Source organism: Rousettus aegyptiacus, unplaced genomic scaffold (assembly GCF_014176215.1).
Source record: "Rousettus aegyptiacus isolate mRouAeg1 unplaced genomic scaffold, mRouAeg1.p scaffold_m13_p_13, whole genome shotgun sequence".
Classification (NCBI taxonomy): Eukaryota; Metazoa; Chordata; class Mammalia; order Chiroptera; family Pteropodidae; genus Rousettus; species Rousettus aegyptiacus.
Genome location: NW_023416288.1, coordinates 20,866,451 through 20,889,722, shown reverse-complemented (window position 1 = coordinate 20,889,722; position 23,272 = coordinate 20,866,451). Strand labels below are relative to the sequence as shown.

Genomic DNA, 23,272 nt, shown 5'->3' with positions numbered 1-23,272 from the left:
TGCACATGTAATTTTACTGTTTCTTAATTTATTTTGGTGCTGATATGACTAATACATAAATTTATATAAGAGTGTTATGAAGATCATAGTACCTTTTTTTAAAATCATGGTGGTATATTTCTCAATTAAGGGGACACTAAAAGCACACTGTCTTCTTATGGGATCAGATCAAAAAAATCTTTTTGTGCTACTTTAAAAGGAATCTTTGCACTTAAAAATGTTTAGGGAGCACTGATCTATTTTGGCTTCATGCATCAAATTGATTTAGATTTTATAAGGAAAATTTAGTCCTTAAACATGTTTTTGATAACAAATCTTTTCCTGTACTTCACAATAAATTTCAGGGCAGTACTGGGACCAGTTCAATAGTGCCATTAAAATGGCCCTGGTCCCCTTTCAAACTCTCAGTGCAGATAACAAATAAAAGTATAATTTTATTTGTTATCTGCACTGAAAGTATAATTTTATGGTACTGCCTCAATACAGGAATGAAATCTGGAAAATATATTTAACCTTGAATAGAAATTATTTATGTTTAGTAAAATTAAGAGAAGCTATGTCAGCCCCTTGCTCTTCTGTAGCTTCTCCAGTACCACCCAGCTTCCTCCCCACCCTACCTCACCCCCATTTTATTGCATAGGCAGAATGTGATGAAAAAAGAATGGTCTGGCCTGTAGATACAGACTACCCTGATTTCACATCCTGGATCTACAAAGTATCAGGTGTGTAAATTTAGATAATTCACTTCTAACTTAGGGCCTAATGCAAAAATATCAAGATCGCGAAGTTATTTTGAGTTTCAATGAGATAAATTGCATTGTGAGTCTGAAAAAAATTTCCTTCCTTGGATGCTCTGGCTCTATAGAACTCTCACCACTTTAGTTCTTAGAATTTCAGGGCTGGAGGAACACCCATAGCCTCTAATTTCCTTATTTAAAATATGGAAACCTAAGGAGATTATAGGACATACATACCTATGGTCATATAAGTAGCAGTAAAATTCAGACTGGAACTCGATTTTTTCCTGAAAATGAAATTTGTCAACGACAAAATGTTACAGGGAATCGAATTGAATACATGTTTGAGAATGTCTAGTAGTATCCCCTGAACTGATCCTGGAACTCAAAAGATGATAAGGTCAATACAACCAAGAAGGTGACAATCTGGTGATCCAACACAGAATACAAACACACTGAGCTGTATACATCCAGAGGAAGGAGAAATGTAACTCTGCCTGAGGCAGACCGTAATGAAATCTTGTTCGTATTTAATAAAAAGAGGATACCCTTCCAGCTATTCCCATCTGCTTCACTGTTTATTAATTTAGCGGATATTTGTGTATTCACATCTATGTCTCTTTTAGGAATAAGGAGGAACTACAGTACTCCTAATGGCTTTGCAATTAAGGATATGAGGGAGATCCGATGCAGAGGGAATACTGCAATCGACTGGAGATGATTTCACAAGGAACAATGAAAGTACAGAAGACCCGCTAATTGTCAGAACAGCAAGTAAGGTAACCCTAGATCTCAATGGGGCACCTGGCCAAACTTCTGAGGCTGTACTTCAGCAAGTCATTAACATATTAATGAGCTGGAAACAGATCAGTTCCTCCCTGCTCCTCCTCCTGCTTTGCTCCCCGCCCCATCCCGCTGGGCCACGCCCACACCCCTGCTCACGCTGGTTGGTCCTCGCAGGCATGATGAAACTTCCCGCACGCATTACAGGAGCTAGGCGCGTATAAAGTAAGAAGCCGCCCGCGTGCTGCCCCGCCCGTCCGGAGCCTGCAGTCCGGGTTCTGCGCCACGCGCTCACCTGCGCCCGACCTGCTTGTCCCCAGGTAAACCCAGCCCTGAGCCCTTCTGTGTATGCCTCTCGGCTCCCCTGGGAGGGGGAGGAGGATGCGCTGTAACCTGGCCCGGCAGAAGGGAGGGCAGACGCGGATCCGATTACCGTAGGTGCGGTGGCTCCTGCCTGTAAAGGGGGTGGGGCCGATAGTTGCGCATCTGGGGGCAAGCGCGGAGTAAGACCTCTGTCGTGGTGAGGTAGGGAGGGATCGCAGGGACGCAAGAGGGGAGGCCCACCGCTTCTGAGAGAAGGCGGTGATGGCGGCCTACATTGGCCCCTGTAAATTTCTTTTTTTTTTTTTTTTTGTTATATTGCGTCGAGGCTTTGGAAATTTTCGCTGTCTGGGGGCCTTGCAGCGGATGGGCCGGAGGGTGCACGTGGCTGGGGTGCAGTCGGGAGTCGCGGGGTGACTTGATAGTTTGGTCCTGGTCTAGGAGGGAGGGTCTCCAGGGTTGTTGGTATCAGTGCCGGCCTTGGGGTCAGTACCTACCCATTCACCTCCAGTTTCCTCACTTTAACTAGCCCCTTCCTCCCCCTGCTCCCGTCTTTGTAGACTGCAAGACAAGTGAGTTGTCCAGCAAACCCTGTCAAAAGAGATCTGTTGAGGGTGACAGGTAGTGTGGTACAGAAAAAGGCAAAAGAACTGGCGTACTCTTTCTCAATGGTTATCTGTTCTGTAGGGCTGGCTTCAGATTAATGTTACTATTTTGAATAAAGGGCCAGTTTTCTTTGCAGCCCAGGGCCCACATTATTTCTCTACTGTCTCTTGCCCTAGGTGCTTGACTAATAATTTAGCAGCACTGAGAACTCTTTTTTCATTCATTGATCGCATTGCTGTAAAAGAAATTAGAGGTAACTTAAGTCTTGGCACCTGACCAGTAGTTGGTTGCTGAGATCTAAATGTAAAAAAGTGACGTGATTGGTTGCTGAGATCTTAATGTAAAAAAGTGACGTGAAGTTTAAGTAGTTGGTAAGAAGAATAGAAGCTGAAAAAGCATTGAAACAACTGTCTAATTTGGTAGCGGCTTGCCACATGTGACTGAGAACTTGGAATGCTGGCTAATCCGAATTGAGATGTGCTGTAAGTGTAAAATACACCAGATGTTGATGATTTAATCCAGAAAAGCCGTGTAAAAAATCTCGTCGGTAATTTTTTATACTGAAAATTGTTTTTGGTGCATTGTGTTAAAATATACTTAAACTTTATTTCAACTTTTTCTCTTGTTTAATGGGGCTACTCAGATATTTAAAATTACACATGTGGCTCACGTGTCTGTTGGACAACACTGCTTTAGAAGTTTATGAGAAAATACAGGATTTTTTTTTTAAGTTGGGGAGCTGTATTTTAAAATACATGAGCCAGGGCTCTGTCCCTAGAGTCTATTTCTTAAGTCTGAGGACAGTGGTTGGGCAAGGGTGTGTGTGTATGCACATGCATATGCCCCTATTTAATATATACTATATATATTTTTAGCATTTTATTTTATTATTAGTTTCAAGTATACAGTACATTGGTTAGACATTTATATAGTTTATGAAATGATCTCCCCGATTACTCTATCACCCTCTGGCTATGCACAGAACCATTACATTGCTGCTGACTACATTCCCTATGCCAGGCCCCCCATCCCCATGACTCTATCAGCTACTAATTTTTGCTGCTTTAATCCTTCACCCCTTTCTCTCAGCCCTCTAACCCCCGCCCCCCCTCCCTTCTGGCTGTCATGAGATCGTCCTGTATATTTGTGAGTCTGTTTTTGATTAGTTTGTACTTTTTGTTTCTTAGATTCTGCAAATAAGTGAAATCATAAGGTAATTTTCTTTCTTTGTGACTTATTTCACTTAGCCAAATAACCTCTAGGTTCATCTATGTCATTACAAATTATATGCTTTCTTTTTTTTCTTTTTTTTTTTACTGGCTGAGTAATAGTCCATTGTATACATGAACCATAACTTCTTTATCCAGTTGTCTGTTGATGGGCATTTAGGTTGCTTCCATATCTTGGCCATTATAAATTGTGCTGCCATGAATATTGGCATGCATAGGTCTTTACGAATTATTATTTTGGTTTTCTTTGGATAAATACCCAGAAGTGCAATTGCTGGATCAAAAGGTAGGTCCATTTGTAATTTTTTGAGGAACCTCCAGACTTTTTTACAGAGTGGCTATACAATTTGCCATCCCACCAACAGTTTACAAGGGTTCCCTTTTCTCCGCACCCTCACCAACACTTATTGTTTTTGGTTTATCGATGATAGCCATTCTGACAGGTGTCAGGTGATATCTCATTGTGGTTTTAATTTGCATTTCTCTGATAATTAGTGACCTTAAGCATCTTTTCATGTGTCTATGGGCCATCTGTATTTCCTCTTAAGAGAAATATCTATTTAGGTATTGATCCCCATTTTTAATTGGATTGTTTTGTTGTTAAGTTTTATGAGTTCTTTATATATTTTGGATATTAGCCCCTTATCAGATGTATCATAAGCGAATACTTTCTTCCATTCAGTAGACTGTCTTTTTGTTTTGTTGATGTTTTCCTCTGCTGTGCAAAACGTTTTTAGTTTGATGTAGTTCTGTTTATTTTTTTGTTTGTTTCCCTTGCCTGAGGATACATATCCGAAAAGTAATTACTAGTAGCAACATCAGAGAGTTTTCTGTATTTTCTTCTAGAAGTTTTATAGTTTTAAGTCTTACATTTAAGTTTTTAATCCATTTTGAGTCTATACTTGTATGTGGTGCAAGAAGGTGGTCCAGTTTATGCAAGTATCTGTCCAATTTTCCCAGCACCATTTTTTTGAAGAGACTGTCTTTATCCTATTGTATACTCTTGCCTCCTTTGTCATACATTAAATGAGCGTGTAGACATGGATTTATTTCTGGGTTCTCTATTCTGTCCCATTGATCAGTGTATCTGTTTTTATGCCAATACGATGCCGTTTTGATTGCTATAGACTTGTTGTATAGTTTGATATCAGGTAGAGTGATGCCTCCAACTTTGTTGTTCTTTCTCAAAATTGCAGTGGCTATTCTGGATCCTTTATGATTCCATATAATTTCGGGATTATTTGTTCTAGTTCTCTGAAAAATTCCATTGTTATTTTGATAGGGATTGCACTGAATCTATAGATTGCTTTGGGTAGAGTGGCCATTTTAATGATGTTGATTCTTCCTCTCCAGGAGTACAATATATGCTTCCATTCATTTGTAGCTTCTTCAATTTCTTTTTTCAATGACTTATAATTTTCTGAGAACAGGTCGTTTACCTCCTTGGTTAATTTGATTCCTAGGTATTTTATTTTGTTTGATGCAATCATAAATGGGATTGTTTTCTTAATTTCTCTTTCCGTATAAAAATGCAGCTGATTTCTGAATATTAATTTCGTATCCTGCCACTTTTCTGAATTCATTGATCAGTTCTAACAGTTTTGGGTGGAATCTTTAGGATTCTTTATATATAGTATCATGTCATCTGCAAATAATGACTGTTTTACTTCTTCCTTTCCAATTTGGATAACTTATTTCTTTCTTGTCTGATTGTTGTAGCTAGGACTCCCTATACAACGTTGAACAGAAGTGGTAAAAAATGAGCATCCTTGTCTTGTTCCTGATCTTAAGGAAAATACTTTTATCCTTTCCCTGTTGAGTATGACGGTAGCTGTGGGTTTATCATATATGTCCTTTATTATGTTGAGGTATGTTTCCTCTATTCCCACTTTGCTGAGAGTTTTTATCATAAATGGGTGCTGGATTTTGTCAAACACGTTTTCTGCATCTATTGATATGATCATCTGATTTTTATCTTTCAATTTGTTAATGTGGTGTATAACATTAATTCTTTGCAGATATTGTACCAACCTTGTATCCGAGGAGTAAATCCAACTTGATCGTGGTGTGTGATATTCTTAATGTATTGCTGAATTCGGTTTGCTAATATTTTGTTGGGGAGTTTTGAATCAATGTTCATAAGGGATATCAGCTTATAGTTTTCTTTTTTTGTAATGTCTTTGCCTGGTTTTGGAATCAGGGTAGTTGTGGCCTCATAAAGAGAGCTAGGGAGCTTTCTCTCCTTGAATTTTTTTGTAATAGTTCGAGAAGAATAGGTGTTAATTCTTTGAATGTTCAGTAAAATTCACTTATGAAGCCATCTGATCCAGGACTTCTGTTTTTTGGGAGTTTTTTGATTACTGATTCAATTTTGTTGGTGGTAATTGGTTGGTTCAGATTTTTGCTGCTTCTTGACTCAGTTTTGGGAGATTGTATATTTCTATGAATGTATCCATTTCTTCCAGGTTGACTTATTGGTGTACAATTGCTAGTAGTATTTTATTATGATTTTTTGTATTTCTGTGGAGTCTGTAGTTACTTCTCTTTTGTTTCTGATTTTATTTATTTGGGTCCTCATTTTCTTGATGAGTCTGGTTAAGAGTTTATCAGTTTTGTTTAAACTTTCAAAGAATGAGCTCTTGGTTTTATTAACCTTTTGTGTTGTTTTTCTAGACTATTTTCTTTGTTTCTGCTCTGATCTTTATTATTTCTTTCCTTCTGCTCACTTTGGGGTTTGTATTGGGCTTCGTTCTTTTTCTAGTTCTTTTAGGTTTAAGGTTAGATTGTTTATTTAATCTTTCTCTTGTTTTTTGAAGTAGGTCTGTAGTGCTATGAATTTCCCTCTTAGGACTGCTTTCACTGTCTGCGTTCCACAGATTTTGAGTTGTTGTGTTTTCATTTTCATTTATCTAGGTATCTTTATTTCTTCCTTGATCTTTGTTAACCCATTCATTGTTTTGGAGCATGTTATTTAGCCTTCTTGTGTTTATATATTTTCCAAGTTTTTTTCTTGTAGTTGGTTTCTAGTTTCATACCATTATGATTGGAGAAGACAGTCGTTATGATTTCAGACTTAAATTTATTGTGACTTGCTTTGTGGCCTAACATGTGGTCTATACTACTTTGCTTTCTTACTGGCCATGGCAGCTTTGAGACAAAAATACTTGAGAACACATTTTATATCTCTGTCAATGTAATTTTTTTATTGTTATGAAGCTAGGATATCAGATATCAGGTAATACTGCTTTTTCTCTTCAGAATTTTTTTTTATCACATTTGAAGAAATCACAGGTAAGCTAGAAATTGTGAAATGTTTAGAAGAGTTGTATATGTTAATATTACATTTCAGCAGTATATATAATCTTTTATTATACTCACTATATTCTGTGTACATTTAGTTCCAGTAATGAGAGTACAGTTTATTGTCAAGAAGACATGAGAAAAAAATATGGTAATCTGGAGAGCCTCTTGGATTTTTTTGAGGGGTTTTGAGATGCTGGGATGCAGGGAGTGGGGCCCTAATCTCTGGCATGATTGGAACCAGCTACATATGTATTTGTTTGTTGAGAGTAAATTTAGGATGCGGAAAAACAGAATGTGGCCTAAACACCACTAGCTGCTAGAGCTTGCTGGATGTGAAGGTCATCCATCTTTTCCAAATGCTTGTAAGTAAATTGATTCTCTGCTCTTGTTTGTCTGCCAACCTAATGGAAAACTGCTGTAGATAATTTATATTTCAGTCTTTGAAGTAGTTTGTACAAGTTTTTAGAATTGAGATTTAATACAGACTTGGATTGGATACTGCATATTTTACTGGTCTGCTCTTCTCTCCATAGAGAGCTGGTAGCTCATCGCACCATGTGTGGCATTTGGGCTCTCTTTGGCAGCGATGACTGCCTTTCTGTTCAGTGTCTGAGTGCTATGAAGATTGCACACAGGGGTCCAGATGCATTTCGTTTTGAGAATGTCAATGGATACACCAACTGCTGCTTTGGATTTCACCGGTTGGCAGTGGTTGACCCCCTGTTTGGAATGCAGCCAATTCGAGTGAAGAAATATCCTTATTTATGGCTCTGTTACAACGGTGAAATCTACAACCACCACAAGGTAAAAAAGATGAAACCAGAAGATAACTGATGTGATTAAACCTCACAGCTATTTGGTTATAATAATTCTTTATATTTTGTATAATGCTTTTTACTTTCCAAAGCACTTTCCATGTTCATTACCTCATTAGTTCTAGTTATATAGATATGACCCTGATGCTCAAAGAGGTGAAGTGAGCTGGTCACAAAAAAATAAATAGGGATTACAATTCAATTCTTTAACTCAGAGTCTTTTTTTTTTTCCTATTATGAATTTGATTATTAATTAGAGCCTGTGCTAGGCTCTGTGTTAGATGCTGGGGATACATTAGTAAATAGGAGAGGTAGGTCTGTGCTCTAAAGGAGCTTATTCTGTTAGGGAGTAACCAAAAACATCACTGTACACAAAAGAAGCATTCTGAAAACATGAATGTAGAATTGATGGATCTGGGAGATCCAGTTTTAAGAAGGATGGTCAGAGAAGGCCTCTTGAGAAATTGACACTTGAACTGAGATGCAATGAAGAAGGGTCAGCTAGCAAGACTAGGAAGAGCAGTTCATGTAGAGGGAACAGCATGCATAGAAGCCCTGAGGCAGGAAGCAGACCTGGGAGTGTCCGAAGAGAACAAATTCGGGGAGGTAGGCAGGAGCAGATCGAGCAGGATTTTGTACAGTAAGGAGTTTGGAATGTCATTCTAAGAGCAGGAGGATTTGAGGATTTTAAGGCAGAGACAGAATGTAATAGTTTGGAGGTGATTGTATCTGTAGCTTTTCTGTACTGCTGCCCTTAAGATATTTATTGCTATTGCATGCTTCCACTTAATCAGAGCCATAGGACAGGAAGGCGGGTAGATGCAATGGAATGCAAGAAATAGGACTTTCAGTAGCATTAAAATTGAAACAGCTTTCTATCTGGTAAAAGTTTACTCTTATATGAGAGTGGGCGAGTGGATTGAAATTCTGACCCAAGGAAGCCAGATTTGCTAAGAACCTCCAATCCAAAATTATTTAGCTAGTGTTTCATAAGAAATTTTTTAACCTAAAATTTTCAGATTATTTTTTGTCACTCTCCTTTCCAGCTTTTAATTTTGAAAAGTTTACACAAAGAGTAACAGAACAATGAGAACCTGTATTGAATAATAGTTAATGTTTTGCCGTATTTGTTTTATCTCCCTCTCTGTATTTATATATTCATATTTATTTTTTGTCTCTATTTTGAGTATATTGCATATATTATGACACCTCTAAATATGTAAGCATTTATCTCTTAAAAATAAGAACATTCTTCAACCTAACACCAATACTAAGAACCAAAAATACCATCTAATATCCTATTCATATTAAAATTCCCCAAGTGTCCTGAGAATACATTTAGAACTGAGTTTTTTATTTCTTTTGAGCCAGATTTCATTCAGGGTTTTTACCTTTGGTTGCGATGTCTCTTGATATTCTTTCAGCCTTCTTGATATATGCCCGTCATTCACGGATAGGGTTTTATATTCTAGCTACCCTTTGGTCATTTGTTCTTGAAACAATAGCTCTTGCCATATTCGTTGTCTGCATATAGGAACACTCTCAATAATAGGCTTTTTATTTGAAAAGGTTTTTTTGTTATTCATCAAACCCAGGCACAATTTTTCTGGATGCTTGGAGATGAAATGGTGAACAGGAAAGGTAAGAATGGAGGAGCTTCATGTTAATGAGAGTACAGGAGGAAAGTGGTTAAAACGTCTTTCTTACTAAGCCAAATTAGTACCACATACATGAGAATGCTAAGTTATTTTATGGCAATATTAGCCTGACTTTCATCCAAATGAGACAGGAAATTCCTTGTTTTACTTGAACAGCATTGCTGCTTTTGTGTGTTTTGTATCGAAATATTTTTTTTTTAATAAATTAACCAAATATGTTGTATTTTCAAAAGCAGAGAAGTTCCAGTTATCTATGGTAATGGAATTGGAGCAGCTGGAAATCTGTCTGAAGAGTAGAATGGACATTTTAGGCTTATGTAAAGTATTCTGCAACATAAACTCCAGAGCCCTCCCTTTTATTTGATAAAAATAAAATTTATTACTACTACTAAAATACAGTCAGAGGTGTATCAGGAATGGAGGGAGAGCAGGACAAGGAGAGGTGGAATCTGAGTAAAGCCTGGGGCAAAGAGGAGGCCTTCTTCCTGCAGGGAACGTCAGGGCCTTACATGTGACAGTCCAGCAGCAGTATGATTTCCAGATGGTGGCAAGATATGAGGCTTTTGTTTCAGGAGAGTAGGAAGTGGTACATGTGAATCATTAGCCAATAAATTACCTGCAAAGTTTAGGCCAAAGAGCAATGATGCCACGGCAGTGGTGGAGGATAGTGGCAGGAAGCTATTGCTTCTAAAGTCATCAAATGCTTCATGGTCATTTATCCTCAAGTACTTAAGCCGAGAAGGGTCAGCAGAAGCCTGTTTCCAAATCCCATCTGCTAGTGACAGATGATCTCTGAAAGTCTCTCAGAGCAGGGAGAGGCAACCAGGAGGTAGGTGGCTTTGTAGTCGCAGGAGGTAGCCACAGCCCATTTTTGGATGGTTCTGTGAGTGCTTCTAGACAAAAGGTTCTCAGATTTATACAGCAAATAAGAATGTAGAGCACATTTTATAGGTCATACATAAACAAACACAAAGACTTCTTGAAATTTAAAAATGTATTTTAAATGTTTAAACTTATCTAGGATTTCCACCTGATATTGTTCGTCAGCCAAAAATCATGAGGAAGTACAGAGAGAGACACACCAAGGACTTTCCACCGTCACAGTTTGCCAGTGGTGGTGGAGAGCCAGAGTTTGGGCATAACTTGATCAGATCCTCTTAGCGTGCAGGCTGTGATAGTGATGGTCTCTTTGCTGTTTCTCTGGGGCATATGGATCAGTAACCTTCATTATCATTTTGTCTGTCAGTAAGAAGTAGCTTTAATTCCTCTGCAGTGGTGGCAGGACCAGATGTTGTAATCCTCCCTTAGGAACCAACAGCTTTGTTTTGGACCACATGTCAATTATAGTAATGGAATAATTTATTCTTAGGGAATAGTGCCAAATATGTTTGTCCTTTTCCTTTCTTAAGTAGATATTGGGAATACTATATTCCCAAACCAAAATTTCACAGTAGCGGGATACATATTTTTAGTGTCATGGCAACTGGGCAACCTATTTGCTTAACTTACATAAATATGTACATATATTCGTATTACACAGTATGTATATAACATGCATTTCCATCCCTGCACATCGGTACATTGTCTTTGCATTCTATTTATCAGAATGCAAGTAAAATTTTTACAGCTTTGGCTTTTTTGTTATAAAGAATTTGTTGGATCGTGAGTTCAAACAAACTATTTTTATAATGCTGTGATTCTACTAAATCATTAAAGCACATGAAATTATCGAGCATGGAAATATTGAAGCAACTTTGCAATAACAAAGTATTAGTGAGTGCACAAGGATGCTAACATTTTAATTTTGCTATTGCTTTCTTAAGCTGCAATGCCATTTTGAATTTGAATATCAGACCAAAGTGGACGGTGAGATAATCCTTCATCTTTATGACAAAGGAGGAATTGAACAAACGGTTTGTATGTTGGATGGAGTATTTGCATTTATTTTACTGGATACAGCCAATAAGAAAGTATTCCTGGGCAGGGATACCTACGGAGTCAGACCTTTGTTTAAAGCAATGACAGAAGATGGGTTTTTGGCCGTGTGTTCAGAAGCTAAAGGTAATGATAGAATTTTTATAGATTTTCGTTATTGTCCTGATTTTGTGTTTTAGATCATTTTGCAATTCTCTTAAGGGAAAGTCTACAATTTTCTGATTGACTAAATAAGCCATGAACCTTCTGAGCTTTGTGTTTTTTAAACCAAGGAGTTGGACTCTTCTTTTTAGCACTTAAATTCTGTAATCCTCGAAGGATAAATCTGTAGTAAAGTCATTTAATTTTTGTTGTGCTGATATGCTTTGCATCTGGTTTGATCCCCTACGGATTGGTAAATCTTCCTGTGTCATATTGCAATGTTAGGGTTAATCCTGCAACTGTTGCACTCTGGTACCATGCCATAGCTATAGCAAATATTTATTTAGCATTTTGATAACAGCTTTATTGCCGTATAAGTTACATACCATATAATTGCCTATTTAAAGTATACAATTCAGTGTTTTTTAGTATATTCAGATATCTGCAACGCAAAACTCATGTCAATTTTAGAAATTTTTAATCATCTCAGAAAGAAACCCGATACCCTTTAATCATCACTCCCCATCCCTCTATGTCCATCAACCATTAAACCTCTCTATGGATTTTCCTATTCAGGGCATTTGATATAAATGCAATCATATCATATGTACGTGGTCTTTCGTGACTGGCTTATTTCACCTATCCCAATGCTGTCAAGGTTTGTCTATCTTGTGGCACATATTAGTCATTACTTTTTATTCCTTTTCTTTTTTTTTTTTACTATTCCTTTACATGGGTATATTATATTTTGTTTATCCATTTGTTAGTTGATGGACATTGGGTTGTTTCTCCTTTTCGGCTACTCACAGTAGTGCTGCTATAAATATTTGTGTACATGTTTTTGTGTGGACATATATTCTCATCGTTCTTGGATGTATACATAGGGATGGCCTTGCTGGTTCACATAGTAACTCTCTGTCTAATTGTTTTAAGGTACTGCCAGCCTGTTTTCCAGAGTAGCTGCATCTTTTTATATTCCTACCAGCAGTGTATAAAGGTTTTGGTTTCTCCACATCCTCGCAAACACTTTTTAATCTGACTTTTTTTGTTCTAGCCATGCTTGTACATGTGAAGTAGTATTTCATTGTAGTTTTGATTTACATTTCCCTGTTGATAATGATCTCAGGCATCATTATGAGTGTGCCATTTGTACATTCTTTGAAGAAATGTCTATTTAGTTCCTTTTCCTTAATTTTTAAATATTTTTTTAAATTAGCAAACTACTTTTTAGAGCAGTTTTAGGTATCAGAAAAATTAAACAGAAAGTACAGCATTCCCATTATGTTCAACAAATTTGCAGAATACATGATCAACATGCAACACTCTATACTTGTAATGAACAATCTAAAAATGAAATTAAGAATTTTATTTATTTTACAATAGCATTGAAAGAATAAAATAGTTAGGAATAAGTTGAACAAAAGAAGTGTAAAACTTGTGCTCTGAAGTTGTAAAATATTCTTGAAAAAAAATGAAAGATTAAATAAATGGAAAATTATCTCATGATCATCAAAGACTTAACATTGTTAAGATGACGGTATTCCCCAAATTGATCTTCCTGTTAATTTGTATTCCCTATCTGAATCCCAAATGGCGTCTTTTGTAGAAATTGACAAACTGACTAAAGTTCATATGGAAGTACAGGGACCCAGAATAGTCAAAACTATCTTGAAAAAGAACAAAGTAAGAGGACTCACATTTCCTGACTTAAAGAGTAACTGCAAAACAAGGGTAAGCAGGATAGTATGGTACTGGCACAAGGATGGATGTATAGACCAATGGAATAGAATTGAGAGTCCAGAAGTGAACCCATTACATCTGTAGTCAACTGATTTTCAACAGGGGGACCAAGAGCATTCAGCAGGGGCAAAATAAGCTATTCAACACCTGGTGCTGGGACAACTAGACATACACATTTAATTAAATGAAGTTGGACCTTTACCCCATGCCATATACAAAAATTAAAATAGATCAAAGACCCAAATGTAACCACTAAAACTATAAAATTCTTAGAAGAAAACATAGAAGTAAACTTTCATGACCTTGGATTTTGCAAAGATTTCTTAGATATGACACCAAAAACACAAGCAACAAAAGAAAAAAGAGATAAATTGGACTTCATTAAAATTAAACAATTTTGTACTTCAAAGGACACCATCAAGAAAATGAAAACAAAACCCACAGAATGGAAAAAAAAAATACTTACAAACCATATTAGCATTTTTCAACAGTAAATTTGAGGAGGACATTCATTTTGTATCTCTTACCTAGATAGCAACATGTCCTAAACTCTGGTCTTCCTGCCTGCTTCATGTTGCTTTATTCCTTAAATCCTTTCTCAACTACTTTTCAGATTTAATATTGGCTGAAGCAAGGATAATGAGATCAATAAAAGGATCACAGTGTGGGTACCAACAGAGGTCTGCCTTGGTCTGTTTTTAGGTGTTTCTGGTGTGGTCAAACAAGTGTGGCACAGAATAAATATATATGTTAAGTACTATTAGAAAAGCCCAGCAAAAAGAACACAAGGGAAAAGCAGACTTCTTATTTCCACTGTGTCTCTTTTAGGCCCAATAGCCTGATGTGGAATTATAATCTTACATTCAGGTGACCATTTGAAATTTCTTGACTTATTTTTTACATCCTTCATAATGCTGAATGATTTCATCTAGAGTATTGCAACAATTTTTTTTTTAAGAAAAAATATATAAGTCACAACATAAGTCACCTTTTCAAAGTAAACATGTCAATGGTTTTTGTTATATTCACAAAATTGTGCAGCCATCACCACTGTCTATTTTCAGAACATTTCCATCACCCCCAAAAGAAATCCCTTGCCTGTCACTCCCCATTTCAGCCCCTAGCAACTGCTAATTTCTCTTTTGTCTCTCTGGATTTTCAAGTTTATTTTCAAGCTGATCCATGTTGGAACATGAATCAATAATTCTTTTCTTTCTTGTTTTTTTTTTTCTTTTTATACGCCTAAAGCACCTGGTCTTCCTAGGTGTGGTTTCCCATTCAAGTACCAACCAGGCCCCACCCTCTTAGCTCCCAAGATCAGAGGGGATCAGGCATGTTCAGGGTAGCATGGCCGTAGACTGTATAACAATTCCTCATCTCTTCTTATATAACTGGATAATATTATGTAGATATACTCCATTTTGTATATCCTTTCATAAGTTGATGAACATTTGGGTTCTTTCTACTTTTTGGCTGTTAACATATAATGCTGCTGTGAATATTCATGTACAAGCATTTTATGAAATATATGTTTTCAACTTTCTTTCATATATACCAAGAGTAGGATTGCTGGGTTTTATGGTACCTGTATGACTTTTAGGGAATTCTCAAACTGTTTTCCACAGTGGCTACACCATTTTACTTTCCTACCAGCAATTTATGAAAGTTCCAATTTCTCTATATCCTTATCAGCACTTGTTATTTTCTTACTTTAAATTTTTTTTATTATTATTTTGGCTATCCTAGTGGATATAAAGTGGTATCTCATTATGGTTGTGATTTGCATTTCCTGCAACAGTTTTTTTTATTTCTTATTGCTTTTAGAATAACCTATCAAACACTTATCTGATCATGATACTCCCTGCTTGAAACCTTTTCATTACTTCTTATCCCCTACAGGGGTTGTATGGCTCTCTTAAGATCCGCTAACTAGTGATGGGAACTGGGTCTCATCTCGTCTTTGAATTCTACTGTGCTACACAGTAGATCGATCACTAGGCTGACAAACTCAAATTATAAATCACAATGAGTATTCTGTGTAGGGAGGCTGTTTCTATTTACAATAAAACATTGACTTTGTATCACAGATCACGGTGATGACAGGTTGGCTACTCCCTTTGAGAATTTATTGAAAAAATTAAGATTATACTATTTAACTCACATTATGTATGATTACTAGTTAAGGGATAAATGCCTCACTTCTTAATATCTGACTTTAAAGTACCTAATAGGGATCATTTTGCTTGTTAAGGACTGGGAACAGTGGCTGTTTCTTAAAATACCTTAGTGTGGTGACAAAGAGACAATAGCCAAGAAATCATAAAATTAACGTTTCAAGTCCATCTCTTTGGTTAATAAATGTATCTTATTTTCCTTCCTTCCTTCCTTCCTTCCTTCCTTCCTTCCTTCCTTCCTTCCTTCCTTCCTTCCTTCCTTCCTTCTCTCTCTCTCTCTCTCTCTCTCTCTCTCTTTCTTTCTCTTGCTTGCTTGCTTGCTTGTTTGCTTGCTTGCTTTATTTTAGAAAATAATTTTTTCGATCAGAAACTTCACCTAGGAAGAATAATTCGAGCATTGGAAATTTTCCTATTGCTTTGAATGACTAGTGTAATTTCGCTGTATAATCTGTACCACTGTTCTCTCTAGTAAGTAGATGGTAGGGTTTAAATGATTAATTTTCCCCCATTTTGTTTATATAATGCACATGTATTAAAAAGGGAAAAATAAATAGGAATTTAAAGAGTAGTAACTAATCATGAAGGTTCCTGTGAAGTGTTCTAATCTGAATGAAGTTATCTGTTTGCATTCATAGGTCTTGTTAACTTGAAGCACTCCACAACTCCTTTTTTTAAAGTGGAGCCTTTTCTTCCTGGGCACTATGAAGTCTTGGATTTAAAGCCAAATGGAAAAGTTGCGTCGGTGGAAATGGTTAAATACCATCACTGCAGAGATGAGCCCCTGCATGCCCTCTATGACAATGTTCAGAAACTGTTTCCTGGTAATAAAGCACATACCTGCCTTTCCATCTCCCAAGTTATACTTTCAGGTCATTGGAATGAGTTCCATTTGGAAATCTATTCTTATTTAATTTGGAGGTGACACATTGTGATCTGGCAGACTTCACCGCTGGGCAAATGCCAGTGTGATAGATGTAACTGATCGTGTACCTCATTTCAATAAATAGCGCAGCCCAAGCTTTTCTGGAGCTGTTTCACTTACTTTATGTGTTAATAGGTTTCGAGATAGAAACTGTGAAGAACAACCTCCGGATCCTTTTTGACAATGCCATTAAGAAACGTTTGATGACGGACAGAAGGATTGGCTGCCTTTTATCAGGTGAAGTCTGTTCATAAACCTAATTCTTTTTAGTGCATATTTGTTTAAGTTGAATGATTTATAGCTATCCCCGAGGTTTTGACTATAAAATATTTACTTTGTGATTTAATCTTTTCTCCATTATTAGATGAAAAAATTTTCTGTAAGCTGCATTTAATATTTATAGTAATATAGCAATTTAAAGTTATTATTATATTATTGGTATGAGTGAGTTAGTAAACCTTCTTTAGAATTAATTATGTGTAGGGAATTTTAACCAGTTCAAATACTGCTATCATTATCACAGGTTATATGTTAGATTTCTCAGTTTATAAAACTTGGAGATTTTAAATGGTAAAACTCTAATCCTGACACTAAATAGGGATGTGAGTCATCTGTCCCCTCTATGCAAGGCGCATGACCAGTTCACTTACGCTCTCTTGCTCATAGGGGGCTTGGATTCCAGTTTGGTTGCCGCCACCCTGTTGAAGCAGCTCAAAGCGGCCCAAGTGCAGTACCCCCTGCAGACATTTGCGATTGGCATGGAAGACAGCCCTGATCTGCTGGCTGCTAGAAAGGTGAGACACCATCTCTCCCCGTTATGTAGTTAAGACAGACGTGCTATAGCGATGAAAATCAAATCAACAATTGATGATTCTATCTTTCTGCTGCTGCGTCGACTCAGGAAATTGTTTTAAATTAAATATATTAATATAGATTTAAAAACCTGTTGAATATCAAGTATGTCGTATACTGTATTCTGAGTATTTTTATCTACCATGGCCCATGCAATTTTCTCAAAAACCCAATGATAGTATTGTCCTTTTGTAGGTAAGGGCCTAGTATAGTGTTAAGTCTGTAGGCCTTGGAGCCTCACCACTTCTCTCAAATCCTACCTCTGCCACACAAGTCCTCGCTTATGTAATGGAGGTAATAGTATCTACTATGAGGTAGTTTTGAGGTGAAAATTATGTAATTCATATTAGTGCATAGGCTAGAACCTGTCATGTAATAAGTATTTAGTGAACAGAAGCTGTTATTTTTTTAAATAAAACATGTTTAGGACTGTGAACAAGGGAGGCCTGCCTGGTACACATTCAGTGTGCAAGAGACCTCGTTCTTACTCCAGAAAAACTTTCATAGAATGGATGAGAAAGAGTTAGAGAGAAGTCCCAAAGCAAGTTAATTAACGCTAAAACAACAACAACAAAAAAAAAACAAAAAAAACAAAAATAGCCAAAGAAAGTAGAATGAAGGGAGAGGTCATTTCATTCAGGAAGAACATCCTGGATATAAAATTAGGCATTGCAGGAGGGCTGAAAGGAGGCCAAGGTTAGGGCAGGACCATGTTGGACTAGAGAGAGATGAAGTGGGTCGGGTAAAATACGTGTGCATTTAGGGGATGGGGGTGGCATGCTAATCGGAAACCTCCTGACTGTTAGGTTGAAGTCTTGGAGTGGAAGGGCCGGCCGGGATAGCTGCCTCTTGGTGGTTGAATGGAGGGGAAAGACCAGAGGGCGGGGGACAAGAGGCTTTCACTATGTGGGGCTTCTACATGGTCAACTGGAGAATCATTTCCCCATATCGTGGTGGCCTTCAGAACCATTTCCCCTTATTTCACCTCATTTGTTTTCCCCAGCTGTTAATTCATAATGTTTGTGAACTACTGTCATGTTTCATTTTCAAGGGCAGTTCTTTCTGTAAATAGCAACTATATGGGCATCTCTTTATATAATCAGGTGGCAAATCATATTGGGAGTGAACATCACGAAGTCCTCTTTAACTCAGAGGAAGGTATTCAGGTCCTGGATGAAGTCATATTTTCCTTGGAAACTTATGACATTACGACAGTGCGTGCTTCAGTTGGTAAGGTATTTTATGGTATTAAAAAGATTTTTAATACCGAAAAGGTATAAGCTTTAAAAATTATTTCAAGAAACAGTTTAAAAACAATACTCAAGAGGGAGTGCAAATAAAATCCCCCTGTCAGCACTTGTTTAAGACAAGATCATTTAAGAATTCCCCAAATCTTGTGGAGTGAGAGGAACAATAAATACATGGATAAAGCTCCATATTTATGCTATCACTCTTTGTATTTCTCCGAAGAGTAGATATACATTTTTTGCACCCCTTTTCCTGATTTGTCTATGTAAAGTCTTTTGGGCTATATAGGGAAATAGGTCTACATTGAAACTAATTTTCTGTAAAGGATACTCATTTTAGATATATCTTGGTAAATATTTCATTGTACAACTTATCAATCAGTAACGATTATTGCTCAGCGAGTAATACTAGTTTTACCCTGTGTATACATACTGAGATCAGAAGTGTAAGTACTCCAGGTCATGCTGATCTAGTGTTGTGGAACCTCTGATATGCTACTGGCTTAGATATGCCTTTTGTAAGAGACTCAGAATCAGGTCTCCATTGCAGGAGTGACGTCGCCTCCAAGGGATCAAAAATTGGTTCTTGGGGGGCAAAAAAAATCTTAGGTATTACAGTGGTTTGCACACCTCGGAAGGGCCACAGTACATAAACAGATATATAGTATACCTGATATTTCATTTGGGGGGCAATTATGGAAAATGTCTAAAAAGTCTCCCTAGGGAGGCAGTAATGAAAAAGCAGTTAAGAACAAATACTGGTTTGTTCCACATCTCAGGGATGTAGAATAGGAACCAATGGGCATCTTTTAATAACTTATGCAGTCTCCTTCCTTAACTGTATGTGAAATTTAGTGGATGGGGAATATTAGAAAAAAAAATTAAAACTATCAATCCCCCAACTCTCATCATTTTTGTATAGCGATATTAGTATGAAAGGTATGATATTTTTGAGTCATTGTTCAGTTTATCAGAGTTCTAAGGTGGACATTCTTGATCTAAAAGCACTAAGTTTTTAAAACGTGTATATAAAATTGGGGAATGGTTTTGCACTATTTTATTACAAAAGTATGACTTTTAGGTTAAGTATACATATAAATGGCTTGTAGATAAAAGGTTATTATTTGAGAAGGTACTTTATATTAATAGAGAGTCTAATCTAAGAGCAATATTTGTAATTGTTTCCAAAAGCTAAACAAAAGCATTTTGAATAGAGAATTATGTTGACCTTAATAATAATTTCTGTCCCTTTTTTAAGGTATGTATTTAATTTCCAAGTACATTCGAAAGAACACAGATAGCGTGGTCATCTTCTCTGGAGAAGGTTCAGATGAACTCACTCAGGGTTACATATATTTTCACAAGGTAGGCATTAAATAGAGATTGGTGCTAGGTTAAGAAAAGTATGAATTATTTGACTAATTTCTGTCATCTTTTCAGTAAGTATAGCAGTAACATTTTTGTGTATCTTGCAAGGTATATGAAGAAATCTGATAATATCTGCTTCATGTTTCTTTTGGAGAGAAAGAAGTCTTAGTAGTGTTAGATAATCTCCATTCTTTAAAACTCATTAAGCATGAGAATCACATTTCTGATCAGCCCTGTGCTGTTATGATTATGGCCCAGTGTGTCCATTTTATTTGTTCTAACACTAACAGTTTGGATGTGAGGGAAGGCAGGTTTTATACAGCACTTACCCCCTTCCCTAAACTGTGTTTTAGCTTTTTGTCTTTCCCACCTTTAGGGTTGGAGTATGTGTAAGACTAAGAAATAAGAACTGTTTCATGTGCCCAAAGCAAATCGGTTGGTGTATTTGTAACTTTTGGCTATTTGTTTGTAAAATAGGCCCCTTCTCCTGAAAAAGCCCAGGAAGAGAGTGAGAGGCTTCTGAAGGAACTCTATTTGTTCGATGTTCTCCGTGCAGATCGAACTACTGCTGCCCATGGGTAACTCATTCTTTTAAAAAGCGATTATAAAAATAACCTAAAAAAAAAAACCCAGAAAGTTCAATGGTCGATGTTTTTTTTCTTTCCAATTTGCTGTATGTTGCAAGATGCGACTTTTACAGAGAAAATGAAGCTGGTCGCTTAGCTTAGTCCCAGAGGAATCAGGCTGCATTCGCAGTGCCGCCGTGGGAATGGTGAGAGGACTGGTTGGCACAGGGTGGTTCAGGCCGAGTTTCCAGCTTTAAAGCGTAACAGCATCTTGCTCACATCTGAACAACCGAGAGGGAAGGCAGTTGCGGCTCTTTGTAATAAGTCTTTTTAAGAGAAATAAGGATTATACCCCTCTGTGTAACAAGTGTTGACTGCTGGCCATGTCTTTCTGATGTCATGTGAGGATATTGCAATGAAAATGCAGGAGGCTTGAGGAGAGTATAAAAACCCTATTTCTTTGGTATCATTTCTGGTTGGCTAAAGTTTTTATTTTTTAGCTGGCCATGTTGTAGAATGAAGACCTTTATTGTATAAGATAAACAACCCACGTAGTTTTTAGTCGTTTCCACCAAGTCACACTTAGATTGGAAAATAATAAAATAAGAGGTTGGGAATGAACTGAATCTGTGGTTATGATCTTATCTGCTTGTCCTAATCAGCCACCAGGATTTGGGAAGCAGATGAAATAGCCTTTGATGAAACACTGCGCAACATTGGTTTATGCTGATTCTTGTATGTAATTTATTAATCAGTTGAGTAAAATTTTTTGGATTTTTATTATAGCTTTTAATAGGATGAGAGATAGTCTCACCTAAAAAAAAACTGAGAGTCAGAAAGGTCAAGGCAAAGGACACCTTAATGATTAGGTCACTCATGATTCTTTTTTTGATCCTTAAGATGGACATTTAATTTTATAAAGAAAGGAAAGTAAAAGTAATTATTCTCAAACGATTTGTTTCACTCCCTAGATGAGATAATACATATCATATTGAATGAAGGTTTTCTTATTCATGCATTAGTATTGGGCAATCAGAAAGATTGTAAAAACTGACATTATCATCTTAAGATTATTTAGAGGCTGGTTGAATTGCTATGAAACTAAATCAGAATCTAAACTGACAGGCACTAAATAATCCATTTTGACTTAGATTTTCTTCTCTTCCCCTATAAGCCTTGAATTGAGAGTCCCATTCCTGGATCATCGGTTTTCTTCCTATTACTTGTCTCTGCCACCAGAAATGAGAATTCCCAAGGTAAGTGAATCAATTCAAGATCAAAACTGTCCACTGGTATTGTTTATATTTGGAACATTTACTGATGCTCCTTTTGTTTTCATGACAGAATGGGATAGAAAAACATCTCCTGAGAGAGACATTTGAAGACTCTAATCTGCTACCTAAAGAGATTCTCTGGCGACCAAAAGAAGCCTTCAGTGATGGCATAACCTCAGTCAAGAATTCCTGGTTTAAGATTTTACAGGAATATATTGAACATCAGGTATAATGTCTTTAAAAATATTTTCTGAAATAGGACAATTTGATTGTGGATGTTAGATATAATTACTGTTCATTCTGTACTTAGCTTAAACGTTTTGTGTCTGTAGGAGAGATTTCTTCTTTTAATTCTAAGAATTTTCTAAGAATTAAGTAGCATGCAAGACTATCAAGTAGCATTTAATGTTAAAAAAGAGAAGAAACTTGCCAATCGCCAATCGTCACTGACCTTCATTTAACACATTTTCGGGCACCTGCTGAGTGTTAGCGTTATTAGGCATAAATGAATAAAACACTCAGAGCCCCCGAGGATTAGAAATAAGCGTGTGAACTTTAAAAGTCATCACAGCTATGCATATTATGGTATTTTCACATTTTCTAAGTGATGGGTGATTCAGAGGGTCTCTGGCACAATTTACAGTCAAGACTTTCCATATCTTTTTTTGTTTTGTTTTGTGAAGCCAGATGAAATACAAGTATTTCCACACTGTTTAAAAAACCATTTTGCTCTTATACTCTTACAGGTTGATGATGCATCGATGGCAACTGCAGCCCAAAAATTTCCCTTCAATACTCCTAAAACTAAAGAAGGCTATTACTACCGTCAGATCTTTGAACGCCATTACCCAGGCCGGGCTGACTGGCTGACCCATTACTGGATGCCCAGGTGGATCAATGCCACCGACCCTTCTGCCCGCACTCTGACCCATTACAAGTCAGCCGCCAAAGCTTAGGCACTCTCTAAACGATAGGGTGAAAGTAAATGTTTCTTCTTCTTATGAGGGGTAGGGGACTTGGGGGTTAGGCAGAGGACCAAAGAGCATCAATCAGGCAGGCTCGCTTGGGGGTGAAAAAAATAAAAGTCTTAAATCTGAAACACTGATATAGTTATTTATATTTATCCAGCCCCTTCATTAGAGGTAACTAAAAAAACTGAGCAGCTTTTACTATGTCACAGTAAATTAGAAATGGAGCTGGGAAAGGGGGAAATAGTCTGATTGCAAGAACTCACGAGTGCTCTCCTGGCAGGGCTGCCGTAGGAGACTCGGGTCTCCTGCCAGCATGGGTTCCTTTAAGTCCTTGCATCATCAAAGTGTGGTCATCTCATGACTTCCCTCTCTCAATTCTTTCTGTATTCCTAACAACTGGCTAGACAGACTCTGGAGCAGTTAGCCCTTTGTAAGAGTTCATGACAGCTCTGTTTCGTAAGATAGTAATTCATAGTTTTGTTGAGCCAGTGTGTCTTTGGGAATGACTCTTCTAGATCAGGGTCAGCAAACTTCTTCTGACCAGGCAGTAAATGGCCAAGCAGTAAATTGTTTATGACTAGACAGTGCATGGCCAGAAAATAAATATTTTTGGCTTTGTAGACCTTTGTT

General features: G+C 37.1%; 1 protein-coding gene across 1 annotated transcript; it reads left to right on the top strand.

Annotated features, from left to right (window-relative positions):
• The first annotated feature begins 1,685 nt into the window (after positions 1-1,685).
• On the top strand, positions 1,686-22,770 carry ASNS (asparagine synthetase (glutamine-hydrolyzing)). The gene is made up of 12 exons (XM_016133692.2): positions 1,686-1,840; positions 7,513-7,783; positions 11,276-11,513; positions 16,078-16,263; positions 16,500-16,601; positions 17,031-17,158; positions 18,320-18,446; positions 19,722-19,828; positions 20,309-20,409; positions 21,572-21,653; positions 21,742-21,897; positions 22,418-22,770. The coding sequence occupies exons 2-12, from the start codon at positions 7,535-7,537 to the stop codon at positions 22,625-22,627; spliced, it is 1,686 nt and encodes a 561-aa protein (XP_015989178.1). The 5' UTR covers positions 1,686-1,840; positions 7,513-7,534; the 3' UTR covers positions 22,628-22,770.
• Positions 22,771-23,272: the final 502 nt, after the last annotated feature.

Coding starts and splice junctions, on each gene's coding strand:
- ASNS (XM_016133692.2), top strand. CDS start 7,535: ATGTGTGGCATTTGGGCTCTCTTTGGCAGCGATGACTGCCTTTCTGTT. Junction 11,514..16,077: donor CGTGTGTTCAGAAGCTAAAG/GTAATGATAGAA, acceptor TTGCATTCATAG/GTCTTGTTAACTTGAAGCAC. Junction 17,159..18,319: donor ATCTGCTGGCTGCTAGAAAG/GTGAGACACCAT, acceptor TTATATAATCAG/GTGGCAAATCATATTGGGAG.